Source organism: Temnothorax curvispinosus, unplaced genomic scaffold (genome assembly GCF_003070985.1).
Source record: "Temnothorax curvispinosus isolate PA1 unplaced genomic scaffold, ASM307098v1 QBEX01005330.1, whole genome shotgun sequence".
Lineage (NCBI taxonomy): Eukaryota > Metazoa > Arthropoda > Insecta > Hymenoptera > Formicidae > Temnothorax > Temnothorax curvispinosus.
In genome coordinates, this window is record NW_020215110.1 from 93,303 (window position 1) to 106,372 (window position 13,070).

A 13,070-nucleotide genomic window follows, 5' to 3' on the forward strand; every position below is an offset into this window, starting at 1 on the left:
GGGCCTAAAACCCCTTAAGCTGGATGCACAATACAAACACAGTTATCACAGTAGGTGCTTTCCATTTACATTAAAACTCGGATAATTCTCACTTGTGACGTCGTTCTGTCCTTTTTCGCACGTAATAAATAATAAAGAAAGAATGGCATCACAAGTGAGAATTATTTGAGTTTTGATGTACATAAATGGAAAGCAACTAATATAAGTGTCACTCTCTGTCGGCACCACGGTCTTACATACAGGTCTGGAAACTCAGACCGATTTCGGTGGTGGGGGATGGTCGTTTTAGCAAGGAAGAATTTATTTCACGGCGTTGTCACTATGCATCGCTGTCATCGCGAAGTGTAGATGGTAACCCATGGTAACGTGACAACAATTTTTTAAGGTAAATGTACCAGTGGTCGCACACTTAAGCCACAATTCAGATTGTGATACAAATTTAGCCCATTTAGACGCATGCTTGGTACAAATGACTTGAACCATCTTGAAGCTTAGGGTTTCTAGTTTCTAAAACACATGCAATGTTTATTTTAATATTCAGTCATTTATTATTTATGCCGCGAAAATGATAAAAAGGTCAAATGTACCAGTGTCCGCACAGCCTTTACTCGGTATGTCCCACCCAGTGTCCGCACAATACGATATTTAGGCTGCGGTCCACTTGATGCTACAAATGCTTCGAAGCATTCCTCCTTCAATGAAGAAAGAAGGAGAAGAAAAACGCTTCAAAGCATTTGTGGCGTCAAGTGGACCGCAGCCTTAAACCAAAATATATTCAGCCGTAACATAACCTCTCCATGTAAACAGCAAACAATTTTTCTGATACTGGTTGCACAGATTCAGCATGCACATTAGATTTATTGCAGATATATTATCAACAATGAGTACTTACTTATCAATCGGTTTTCCACACGATATTTTGTTTTCTTTTAATCGAAACACCAGAATTAATTCCGTAGTAACAACTTTGCATCGATCGAGAAACAGCGTGCTACGCGATGTGCGGTTACTGGGACTAGCGAACTCGCAGGGTTGTACCAGTATCCGAACAGCCGTGACGTGCGAGACCGAATAAACAATTTAAAATAAATGGTAATCCGTGCAGAATCATACTTCAAATTTGTTTGTTATTACAATAACGTATTGTAGATCCCTACACAATTTTTAGATTTGCAATATTCTTCACGAAATGCTTAATAAATTGAAAACATTAAAGTCGTGTGCGGCGACTGGGACGTGTGCGGCCACTGGTACGTTTACCTTAATTGCGCTTAAGAGCCAAAGCACATAACATGGCGTAGCGATATACGACGGTCGTAGTCCCCGACCTGACAGATCAGGATACGCCAAAGCTTGTGCGTTACTTACGTCCACGACTACGACTGTCATATGTGCTTTGGCCCTATAATTCAAGTGCATTTTTGAAAATGACATATAATGCACATCCTCAGTCGCTGAATTTGTAAACATGAAAAGTCGCGGTGGTTTGAAGCATGCAAACCACCATTTTTTTCATCTTATTCGATATGTTGAATCGTGTTTTGCAAAAAATGCCTCGCACTTGCATGTATTTAAATGGTTTTCTTAAAACGAATAAAAAGATTTCTAACGTTTTATTCTTAATGCAAAGTCATTTATTATTTCTTTGAGCTAAGTTGAAATACTTTCTTCGGCTCCTGAGGACATGGACAGCGACATGGATTGAAAATAACATCTTTCTCATGTAAATCTTTTTTTATATGACATTTTCTTTCTTTAAATAACTGTAACTAGTCACAGTAAAAAGGTCGATATCGACCTTGATTGACAATGTGTACAACTACATTGATATTTTTTGGAATAAGAATGTATATAAATATTGAAACCTGTAAATTAACTATGGATTCTCGAAACGGGTAATTATTATTTACTTCATATTCCTTTACTCATAGCCTTCAACTTTCTAATTAATCTTATAAAACCAAGGCATACGTAAGGTAAGAATCAGAATTAATACAAGTCAACCGCTCTCATACCGAGAATCACGCGTCATCTTTAAATATTGTAAATTAAGAATAAATTATATATCAATTTATTAATTTGCGCATTCGTATAATTGGCCTTCCGTTTTTTTATGATCCGGTGTTCGTTAGAATTAAGTTTCTCGTTATGAGAAACAATTTATATTGATATTGTTTATTGATATCGTTTGTATTCGAAGAGAGATATTTCTTTTCCATAAAATAACATTATATCTTACAAAGTAAATTATTTCTTATTGTTTTATTATAATTAGATTCCAAATAAAGGATGAAAAAGAGCTTGGTCGAAATAACTAACTATTGTAAAACAAAAATCGTGTTGTCTATATTGTTCATTTAGCAATCTAAAACACACTAGGAAGGCACAGTATTATATATGCTTCACGCAGAATTTTTATTCCCTCAGTATCGCTCGGTCAGTATTTGTCCTTATAAAGAAACGAATAAAAAGATTTCCAACGTTTTATTCTTAATACAAAGTTATTTATTATTCCTTTCCTCATTTGAAACTTCAATTATTGCCTATTTGACACTCACGATTTTGAATTTACTAATTACTATTTCCGTCCTTGTCCTACCACATAATACACTGACCGATGGCAGCGACTCTTACGGTCACAAAGCGAGTTATTTTCTTCGTCGCTAAGGCGACCATCCCCCACCACTAGAGTTTCCAGACCTGTATGTAAGACCGTGGTCGGCACCTTTCATCTATTGGATTCCGATTTACAGCCATGTTTTTGGGGGGATCATCGGCGTATCAACGCCGTGGTTTAATCAAGTCCCAGTTTCAGGGTTATATAACCTCTGTTTTTAATGGTTTTTAATTAGCTTGGAAAATCTTATCAAAATTTTCCCAATATACAAGCGTCTCTGCACGTCACACATTTTCCAATATTTTACCTCAAACGTATGTATGTATGTATGTATGTATGTATGTACACACATGCAAACATACACATACAAAAATCTTCTGATTGGTCTCCCCTCCTCCCCAAAAAATAATGGCGATGCGCAGTGCGGATCGGCTTAAACCACAAAAAAGGGTTGAGTCAGTTGAGTGAACATATGTTGGTCATGTATTGATACGTATTATAGCGAAAGAGAGGATCGGGGCAATCTTAACGTTAACGAAGAAGAAGAAGAAGAAGAATTATATCAAAAGCAAGTACTTGTAAATAATTTAGGTTATCCACGACCATATATCAGACATGCAATTTTATAATTAATTCTTATTTTATATTACATTAATAAACATTATTAATAGTACGTGATATTTATTTTAACATTCTACATATTTTTACATTTTCGCACAAGTTGACATTATTTCAATATGCAACTTTTTTACCGTTAGCATATGTATATTACGCAAAAATATGCTCCAACAATAATATATATTTACATCTATTTTAAATAAGAATATACAAGACGAACTGTGTTAAATACACACGTCGGGCTGTCTCGCGAGTATCGTCGGTATACTGGCTAGGATGATGTAATCCATATGTTATCCATGTGCCATCTTTTACAGATGGGTGAAGACAAGCCAGTCGAGTGTCCTCCTCCAACAGGGTATCGATTCAATCTTGATTGTATAGCTCGCCAACTAATTTATTTCTGCATAATTTAGACAAATATATTTCTTGCTACAGTTGTTAACAACGTGAAGTAGGTTTCAAAGGAAATGTTTAATTTTCTTACGTGCAGACTTGCAGACTATGTCGAATATCTTTGCATTTTATAGATAAACTGATATTTACAGTTAATATAACTATTACGTGAGAACAAGTTTATTTATGTCACAGATATAATTTAATTTCCTACGTATATCGTTTTGTTAGCATCGATATTATGATTATTCCAAATAATATCAGAATAAACGTTGTGTCATTTTCTTATAAAGAGAAGAGATGTCTAAGAAAGCGCTTAAGAAGCAGCAGAAGGAACTACAGAAAGCAGTGAAAAAGGCAGAAAGAAAAGTTCAGTCTGTAAGTTGTTTTATAATAATTATTGACTAAGAAAAATTAAGTTTGTCCTTTAATCAAATAGATATAATCCTAAAGTCGCGTAAAGTTACGTGAACGTTATGTACTTGCTATATACATATAATGGATTCAGTTTCTAAATCGATCGGTAAAGTAAATAAAAAATATTGCCTTTGGTACCATGTTGTCCATGTTTCCAGTGTTCCCAGCAAGAATCTACAAATGAAACTGAGGATGTGTCTGTGGGAAAGTACGGGCAGATGGATATGATTCAGAGTAAGGAAAGATTTGAGGACAGAAAGTTTACGGAGATCAAGAATCTGAATAAAAATCTAGAGAATCAGACAGTTTGGCTGAGAGGTCGCTTACACACTAGTCGTGCAAAAGGTAAGGTAATAATAATGTTGCTTTACAGAAAACTGACTTGATCGTGGTTTGTACAAATAAAACTTTAATCTCACGTCTCTCTCTCTCTCTCTCTTTTTTTTCTTACAGGCAAGCAATGCTTTATCGTGTTGAGACAACAATCGTACACCGTACAAGGACTAGCTGCTGTGAATGAAGAAATCAGCAAACAAATGATTAAATTTATATCCAAGTAAAATCTTAAAGATCTGCGTAAAATTGATTGGAATATTAAGTGCTATATACATATATTAACGTGGCGTTTCGCGTCTCACTTAGCATTACGAGAGAGTCCATAATCGATGCTATGGCCGTGGTGATGCCTGTGCCCTCGAAAATTGAATCGTGTTCGCAAAACGATGTTGAGGTTCATTTGAAGGAAATATTTGTGGTAAGCGCCGCAAAGCCGCAACTTCCTTTGCAAATAGAAGACGCCGCGAGACCTGTTGGCGAGGCGGACGAGACGGCACTCAACGTACGAGTGAATCAGGATACCAGACTGGATAATAGAGTTTTGGATCTACGTACTCCGGCCAATCAAGCGATTTTCAAGGTCGAAGCCGGTGTTTGTAAGCTCTTTAGGGACATTCTGACAAAGAAGGTAAGCATATAATGACGTTTTGATCATCGCCGAAACCAATTCTTTCCTTTCGGTCCATTCTTTTCAGGGCTTTGTTGAGATCCATACTCCCAAAATTATTTCCGCAGCCAGTGAGGGTGGGGCGAACGTGTTTACGGTATCTTATTTCAAAGGCACGGCTTACTTGGCTCAATCACCACAATTGTACAAGCAGATGGCAATTGCCGCAGATTTTGACAAAGTTTTCACCGTCGGAGCAGGTATATCGTGTTTGATAAAAATAGAACGTGTTTCGTTGAACGTTTCCTGTGGACGGCGTTATTTGAATGCGCAAGTTTTTCAAGTTATCGATAGGTGCGATTAAAGGCGCCATTCTACAATAGCGTAAACGTGGTTGTAAGTAGTTGTAGGCGTAGTTGTTGAGTAGTATAGTATACTACCGTTTGTGTAAAGCGTGTTGTGGAAGATCGTTCATCTTTCACGACTACGAAGATATAAAACGCAAGATCTAACCAATCAGAGAGAGTGCTGTTGATCACATGACCATCCTGACCAAGCCGCACGCATTCTTTTTGTCGAAATAGAAATATAAACGTGAAAACATTTTCTACAACACTTACGACTACTACTACTCCTACAACCCTACACTTACGTTTCGCGCTATTGACCTAGTTTACATCGATCACTTGATACGCGTATTAAATAGTAAATAACTAGTAAATAAGTCTGATTATTGGCTGATCAGTTCAAATATACTATTTGATACGCGTATCAAGAGATCGATGTAAACTAGGCCATTGTAAAATAGGTTTAACGCTAAGCGAGACTAGCTTGCGTCGAAATACATAAAGGCAACGTGTTCCAACAGCGCGAATACTACGCACAGTGGGCGAGAAGACTTTCTTATCCTCTATACTTTTAATTTATCGGTACACCAAATGACTTTTCTTTCCATTTTTATTCCACGAGAATATGCACAAACGAACAATGTCGTTTCGCGCGTGATGTCGTGCGAAAACACGTGCGTTTTCTTCCGTGCACATGTGCCACTTTATAGGGTATGAATAGGTGACCAGAGGCAAAGATGAGAGAGAGAGAGAGAGAGAGAGGGAAAGAGAGTTTTCTCGGTCCCAAGGACGTAAGCTTTAGAGGGGATTCGATATTCTTCTTCACAAATATGATACCTTTAACACGACGTGCGCTGAGAATGTCGCGATTAGTTTTCAGAGCGGAAGATTCCAATACGCACAGACATTTGACAGAATTTGTAGGCCTTGATCTGGAGATGGCTTTCAAGTATCACTATCACGAAGTGATGGACACCATCGGACAGATGTTCACCGAGCTATTTAAAGGCTTACGCGATAAGTTAGTTTAAAGTGTAATATAATATTTATGCTTGTATTATATTCTTTCGTTCTCGATACCTACCTACCTACCTACCTATCTATCTATCTATCTATCTATCTATCTATCTATCTATCTATCTATCTATCTATCTATCCATCTATTTACGAATTTTCGCACGTTACATTATTACGTTACTTTGTGGGGATTCAACAGTTATGCAGACGATATAACGGCAGTTGGTCAACAGTATCCAGTGGAGCCTTTCAAGTTTCTCGAACCGGCTTTGAGATTGGAGTACTCACAAGCGATCGAATTGTTGGCAGAGGCGGGCGTGACCTTGGGAGAAGAGGATGATCTGTCGACACCGGATGAAAAACTCTTGGGAAAACTCGTTAAGAGCAAAGTAAGACAATTTTAGACAATTTTAGAAAATGAACAGAGCTCAACACGTGAGACGACGAGGCACTAGAAATGCAAAAATATAAAATCCCGTCGATCGGTTCAAGTTGAGCACGACTTTTAAAAAATGTAATAAACTCTGATTATATACGTTACCGCGATTACTTTTAATTCTTCAGTATAGCGCGTGATTCGGATTTACTTTGCACGTTATTGTTAGTATCTCTTGTTTTCATATTGCAACGTGCGTTATATAAATGTGTTATTTTTTTTTCCAGTACGATACAGACTTTTACATTTTGGACAAGTATCCTCTTGCTGTAAGACCTTTCTACACCATGCCGGATCCAACGAACCCTGTAAAGTATTCCTACATTGCGTATATAAAATCGCACAGTATTTTTTTCTCTCTTTGCTTTTTAACAACTATTAATCTTGCGTTGTAGAAAGTGTCCAATTCGTACGACATGTTTATGCGAGGTGAGGAAATCATATCTGGCGCGCAACGTATTCACGATCCGGATTTTCTTACCGAACGCGCCAAGCATCATGGAATTGGTAAGCGAAATATTTGCACGAGACGTCTCGTTTCGTGTTGCGAGCGTTAAAAATTTTGGGAAATCTTTATCAACGTAGACTGAACGCACTGACCCTTTTGTAAACGGTTTTTCATATTTAGTTAATTTTCGATTTTTATCTTTCCTACTCTTTTCCAATCATTTCACCCACCCATTTCCTCTGTACATACGTTGAAAAAAACTCTTTGCCACTTGATGCCTCGGCGATGATGCGGCGCATTTTTCGCACATCGTCCTTTCTCAGTCTTTAAGAAAATTTCAGAACGTATTCGAGTATTAACAAAGTCAGTTTGTTTCAGATATCGAGAAAATCAAGTCGTACATTGATGCCTTCAGATATGGTTGCCCGCCACACGCTGGTGGTGGCATAGGCATGGAACGCGTAGTGATGCTGTATCTCGGCCTGGACAACATTCGTAAAGTGTCCATGTTTCCGCGCGATCCCAAACGGCTCACTCCTTAGCCTTGAGAGGCTTAACTTTGAATGTCTGTAGCTGTATAGACGTTAAGAAGACTTGAGAGTAAAATCTTTTACCTTGAATACATATATGTTAAAAAACGTCTTTTATCTTTCCTTTCTACCACAATGTATGTTCATGTACTATTTGCTGAGAGATCGTACTTGAATCGAACGAAAACTTGTCCGTATCGCGCGCAGGGGGTCGCGTGACTCGATTCGTGAGGGAGTGACGGAGCTGGACGGAGCGTCTCGTGTCGTATGACGGACGGTTTGACCACGTGGCACGTGGCACGTGGCGCGTGTGACCGCAGCCCGCAGCCCGCAGCTGCGTGTAGCCCTCCGGTGCCTGGAGTTTTTCCACTGGATCAGCCACGCAGATATTTTTATCCCACTCTCCTCGAGAGAGTGGGACTCGCGTTTGATCCACGTCGTCAATTGGCTGATTTAAAATAAAAATATCTGATTGGCTGGTCCAGTGGAAAAACTCCAGGCACCGGGGGTTGTGAATGGCTGTGGTCACGCGCAACGTGATCAAACGAAAAGTTTTCCCTCCCACTCCTCGTATAGGACATCTGTGTGATCTGTCATCTGCGCTGTCATCTGTGCGTTTTAAATGTAGAAAAATATAACGCGGTCGCGATACCTACCTTTTACCTTCGCGTCGGATGCGTCGCATTTGCGAATCTGCGCACGGAAGAGAGAAACATGCCGATTTGAATCTTTTTATTAAAGTTACACGCAAACGAAATCAAAGAATGAGTCGAACCACGTAAGACAATAGTTGATGCGAATATACAGGTTATGTTTTACATCGCACACATGGATTTACTCGTGGTATCCACTCTTGGTTGCGTTTTACATAACATTGCACCGTTTCTGATTAGATTTGTAAGTATTTCTGAAAAATCTATATTTATAGTAGTAATATTTTCAATTTTTAATAAAGAGAAAATTTTCTTCTTTAAATTTTGATTGAAATTCGAACAGAACAGAAGATTATAAACCCAATGAGTCGCCTTTCATTTGCAAGTCCTCTAAAGATTTATACTAAAATTGAATAGAAAATTGTATTTTTGTTTATATTTGCGTTGTTGTAAATGCAGATATTCAACGTGTCTGCTCAAATCGAGATGTATCAAAAGTTGATGTTCTCGTGCTGTACGTTTCAAGTTTGTGCTTGTAGCATCCTGTGTTGTGTTGTCAAATATAGATTTCATCACGTGTGTTGGCGCAAAAGAAACATGACATTGAGCTGCGGAAAGAGCTGAGCACGTTGAAAGAAGATATGGCAGGACTCTCCATTGTGGATGAGTTTGCCAAGTATGCCAAGCTCCAACGCCAGTACAATCATGTGGAAAGTATCCTGAAAGATAACGGTGAGTTTCAAAACGTTTTCCTTTCGGTGTGTTTTCGTTTCACTCATGATTTCGCACGTGATGCATCACTTGTCCTTCTTTAACATTCGGCGAACAACAAGGACAAGCGATGCATTATGCGTATCATGCGTGAAACGGAACGCACCCTTTACTTATGTGTCTCTAGGTTTAGGGGTTTGGGCTGGGCGTGATGAGTCAGTCAGTCAGAACATTTGTCAATATATGTATATACAATAGATAGATGGAATAGATTAGATCGCGCGAGAAATTTATAATTTTTCATAGAAATAAGATTGCGCGATATAATTGATGTAAGATGGTTTTTCTTTTATTATTATTGGTATCGCTATACACGTACGTTTGTATGTATCTCTACATTTGTGCAATCATTTTTTTTTCTTTCAGTGAATCAACGACTGAATCGACGATTGAAACTTCAGATGTTGTTAATTTATAGCTTTCGTGCATTGAGCGTAAGTAGCGTGCTCGCTTAAGCGAGTCTTTCGTTGTAGTTGTATTGGATTACAAAATTGAAAGCGAGAAATCACGCAATTTAATTATTTTCTTATATCATACATTAAGATAAATTTGCTTTTTGCGTGACACCATATAAACTAAAAAGATACTGTCTGTGTGACACGTACATTTCACACGTCGATTCCATTAATTCTATCAAATAGTAACACAAGGAAGAATAAAAGTATCTTTTTTGTAATTCCGTACGTCAATATGATTAGCGGGATTAGCGGGAGTCGCTTAATATGTAAAAACGGCGACGGTCGAGCGACTCGTCACCTCGTATCCTCTTTGCGCGTTCTATCGAGCTCTATAACGCTTTCAGGGTACGTTAATCCTGTGGTTGTTCTACATGTATAAAAACGAGCCAGTTATTGTTCTTTCGGAGGATATACTATGGCCGATCGAAAATCTTTTGAGTTGGCCATGTCAGCACGAGAATGCTATTTCTCTATTAGCATGGCTCGTCATTGCCCAATTGGGCATATCGGCATGCAAAAAGCTCCATGCGTGATCTAATGAGTCTTGGTAAATGATGATTGATTAATGATCTGTACCTTGATATGAATTCTACGATAAATAAAATTAAGGATGTAATTAAGAGTATCACTTTTTGTATCACTTTAATGGGGCTCTCTATCTTGTGATTGAACTCGAATTATCGCGGAATGACGAATGATCTAGAAAGATGAATAAATGGTTTTGCAGCAGCAGCAAATTTTTCAGTTTTATACAAGTAAAAGTATGTACAAGTTAAAAATTACCGATTATCGATTATTGCGTTATGACCAAAACCAACTCAAATTTGCAAATTTTAATCGTGAATCATCGCGCTTGATATCTTTTGTCCAGAGTGACGGGTCCAATCTTCTAATATATATCTTACGTTGACCGATATCTTGCAATAGTCTAAAATTATCGCCTAATATTTCCTCGCCGTTTGAGAGTTTCCGAAACGTGTTCACCTACGATAAGACAGATAAATGGATTTTGTTACTACATACACACACATGCGCGCGCCTATATATATATGTATATATAGGCAGTATGCGACTAGAATGTCTTTTTATCAACAAAGTAAAAAAAAATTATTTTAATAATTAATAAAAAGCTTTGCTTTTTCGTTTGTATTGTTAAAATTTGTTTTCAAGAAAAGAGGAACGCTACATATTCGTAATAAAACTGTACCTGACGGAAAGATAGCGGGACTGGAACGGCGAAAATTATCCAGGTGACTACTTCGCTACAAGGCGGAGTCGTGAGAGATCCCTTGTATGTATAAAAGATATCGGTATTGGACGGTATCAGGAATGCTAGAGCGAGAGATATGTTGACCGATAGTTTCGTATGTGCCCATTGCACATCTGGTAGCTCGCTTATGAGAGATCGAACGAGCTCATTGTCCTCATCTTGCAACTGAAAGCACGTACGTACATTTAGACGTAGAACTTGGCGCTCTCGCTTTAAATCTTTGGACGTATAGAGTTTTTGATAGACTTTTATTTGTACGTGTTTTTACTTTTACGTCTCAAAATAAAATTTATAGAGTACGAGTAAGAGTAACAACGTTTAGAGGCAAACGTATCAAGTCACCTGGAAGAGAGTAGCTACTACGACCACACCGTCTTCATGCCGCAGTGCATGCGAAAAATTGGAATATGCCATATTGCGATGTACAATATGCATTTCCATTGGATATCTATGGACATTAATCTTTTCATCGCTATATTATTTAATTCATTCCTTATCATTTCGATTCGAGCAAATAAATATGATTGTTACCTTACACCGTTTAACACATGTTCAGCACCCCTATTATTTTTTATGCCCCAGTGAAAATGCAATTCTTCCATTTCATATTGTTGATTCCGTTGCAGTATAGCACCGAATATATACGGCAATCTTCCATGTATCGCCGTCTTGTCTGTAGTAAGTTTAACTAAAAAGAGAGACGGGCTATTCTCTCAGAGAAGACTTCTTCTTCAGATATAGTTGATAAAATCACAGATTAATAAATCTGTGATAAAATCATGTATATGAATCAGGAATATATATTTATACCGGTTTTTCCATTATTCATCAATATTTGCGGCGTTGGAAGAAAATCATGATAACCGACCATCTCGAGAGCCGGAAGCGGTAAAGCGATCGCTTTTGATGTGGATATAGCCACTGGTGATTGTAGTTTTCCCGCACACACGTCGTACTTTTGCGGCCACAAATGTTGCTCTAAAAAAAAGTACTTTACTGGAATAAAAATTTTCTCTTCTTCATTATATAAGGCTGCTATTTATATGTATGTATACTGATCAATCGTTCAGTTGAATATGAATACGTATATAGAATCTCGTAAATCTGTGATTATTTCTCGGTCTACATATATATATATATATATATATATATATATATATATATATAAAAATTCACTACTCGTGAGTAATCTTTGATTTATGCATTATTATGATTATCTCGACGCGTGTTTTCTCTGTATTTCCGAATTAGATTTATCTGCTATTTATCAAGTAAAGAAACAAGGGGAAGAGAAGGATAGAAAAGACTTGATACGATTCTATATATATCAAAAGCTAGGATTGATTCGCGCGAAATATAAATGGAGATCAAAAACTTGAGAGAGAGATATCAAAAACCTGTTGTCGTACCTTTCTTACTGTATCCGAAACCATTGATGCCATTACATGAATCAAGGACGAGAATTAGCCATGCCGGAGATATAACTCGCAGGATATGCATCTCTGAATTCTTTTTGCGTAAAAATTATATGATCCATATATCATGTACATTAAAAGAGATAATGGTTTTCCTAATTTTTATCGTTTTGTCGTTTGGTCTTGCGGTTACCCTACGCACATTGCGTACCTTTTTACAATGCTCAACTGTAAACTTATGCTTACACTCTGTATAACATGTACATATTCAGATGTACATACATGCAGGGTAAGACACGTTCGGCACACTTTGACAGGCGGTTACGAAGGAATGGCAAACAAATGGTTAACTGAAATGTAGTAAGTTTAACTAAACTAGTTGTGTGTAAGACATCGCGAATGACTGTGCCCATTAAATAATTTGCAGCAGTACATATATCATTCAGGTGCTTTCCATGTGTGAGTGACACACAAATCGACACAAACGTCGTTCCATCCCTTCTTGGCATTCAATATAAATAACAGAGACAGAACGACACTTGTGTCGATTTGTGTCAGTAAATGGAAAGCACTCATCACAGCTGCATATGCGTGGTGATCTTTCAAGTTACAGACGCGTCTCGTAATACAAAAGTAATAACAAGATGCTTTTTCCATAACAATAATGCGTAAAATGTATTAAAGTGGGACACTTTATTACATTCGTCTTTCGACGAATCATAGGTGATGACGAT

General features: G+C 37.6%; 3 protein-coding genes and 1 long non-coding RNA gene across 6 annotated transcripts; 3 read left to right on the forward strand and 1 right to left on the reverse strand.

Moving 5' to 3' along the window:
• The first annotated feature begins 3,021 nt into the window (after positions 1–3,021).
• On the forward strand, positions 3,022–7,881 carry LOC112454791 (aspartate--tRNA ligase, cytoplasmic). 2 transcript variants are annotated; one of them, XM_025016379.1, is made up of 12 exons: positions 3,022–3,185; positions 3,553–3,593; positions 3,925–4,009; positions 4,207–4,393; positions 4,502–4,604; positions 4,691–5,012; positions 5,080–5,251; positions 6,212–6,359; positions 6,555–6,744; positions 7,019–7,099; positions 7,187–7,298; positions 7,618–7,881. In XM_025016379.1, the coding sequence occupies exons 2-12, from the start codon at positions 3,553–3,555 to the stop codon at positions 7,779–7,781; spliced, it is 1,605 nt and encodes a 534-aa protein (XP_024872147.1). In that variant the 5' UTR covers positions 3,022–3,185; the 3' UTR covers positions 7,782–7,881. The 2 variants fall into 2 exon arrangements, with proteins under 2 accessions (XP_024872147.1, XP_024872148.1); XM_025016380.1 differs by lacking the exons at positions 3,022–3,185; positions 3,553–3,593 and adding an exon at positions 3,614–3,689.
• A 477-nt stretch (positions 7,882–8,358) lies between these two features.
• LOC112454782 (tail-anchored protein insertion receptor WRB-like) lies at positions 8,359–10,989 on the forward strand. Of its 2 annotated transcripts, XM_025016367.1 has the most exons (5): positions 8,359–8,666; positions 8,989–9,154; positions 9,560–9,627; positions 9,996–10,198; positions 10,822–10,989. In XM_025016367.1, the coding sequence occupies exons 1-4, from the start codon at positions 8,580–8,582 to the stop codon at positions 10,182–10,184; spliced, it is 510 nt and encodes a 169-aa protein (XP_024872135.1). In that variant the 5' UTR covers positions 8,359–8,579; the 3' UTR covers positions 10,185–10,198; positions 10,822–10,989. The 2 variants fall into 2 exon arrangements, with proteins under 2 accessions (XP_024872135.1, XP_024872134.1); XM_025016366.1 differs by lacking the exon at positions 10,822–10,989 and having other exon boundaries at positions 9,996–10,276.
• Positions 10,376–13,009, reverse strand: LOC112454783 (carbonic anhydrase 9-like). Its single transcript, XM_025016368.1, has 6 exons — positions 12,331–13,009; positions 11,732–11,899; positions 11,453–11,609; positions 11,264–11,369; positions 10,859–11,086; positions 10,376–10,635 (listed from the first exon to the last, which is right to left on the reverse strand). Exons 1-6 carry the CDS (start codon positions 12,419–12,421, stop codon positions 10,453–10,455), a joined length of 933 nt encoding a protein of 310 aa, XP_024872136.1. The 5' UTR covers positions 12,422–13,009; the 3' UTR covers positions 10,376–10,452.
• Positions 11,008–11,456, forward strand: LOC112454784. The gene is made up of 2 exons (XR_003040786.1): positions 11,008–11,096; positions 11,217–11,456. It is a non-coding gene; the product is annotated as an uncharacterized LOC112454784 (long non-coding RNA).
• Positions 13,010–13,070: the final 61 nt, after the last annotated feature.

Bases quoted from the DNA above. Each gene is read 5' to 3' on its own strand.
- LOC112454791 (XM_025016379.1), top strand. From the start codon at position 3,553: ATGGGTGAAGACAAGCCAGTCGAGTGTCCTCCTCCAACAGG. The intron at 4,394-4,501 runs GTAAGGTAATAA...TTTTTCTTACAG, and splicing joins ACACACTAGTCGTGCAAAAG to GCAAGCAATGCTTTATCGTG. The intron at 7,299-7,617 runs GTAAGCGAAATA...AGTTTGTTTCAG, and splicing joins CGCCAAGCATCATGGAATTG to ATATCGAGAAAATCAAGTCG.
- LOC112454782 (XM_025016367.1), top strand. From the start codon at position 8,580: ATGTTTTACATCGCACACATGGATTTACTCGTGGTATCCACTCTTGGT. The intron at 8,667-8,988 runs GTAAGTATTTCT...TGTCAAATATAG, and splicing joins CACCGTTTCTGATTAGATTT to ATTTCATCACGTGTGTTGGC. The intron at 9,628-9,995 runs GTAAGTAGCGTG...TAACGCTTTCAG, and splicing joins ATAGCTTTCGTGCATTGAGC to GGTACGTTAATCCTGTGGTT.
- LOC112454783 (XM_025016368.1), bottom strand. From the start codon at position 12,421: ATGCATATCCTGCGAGTTATATCTCCGGCATGGCTAATTCTCGTCCTT. The intron at 11,370-11,452 runs GTAACAATCATA...TAATGTCCATAG, and splicing joins CATGTGTTAAACGGTGTAAG to ATATCCAATGGAAATGCATA. The intron at 10,636-10,858 runs GTACAGTTTTAT...GTCTTATCGTAG, and splicing joins TCCCGCTATCTTTCCGTCAG to GTGAACACGTTTCGGAAACT.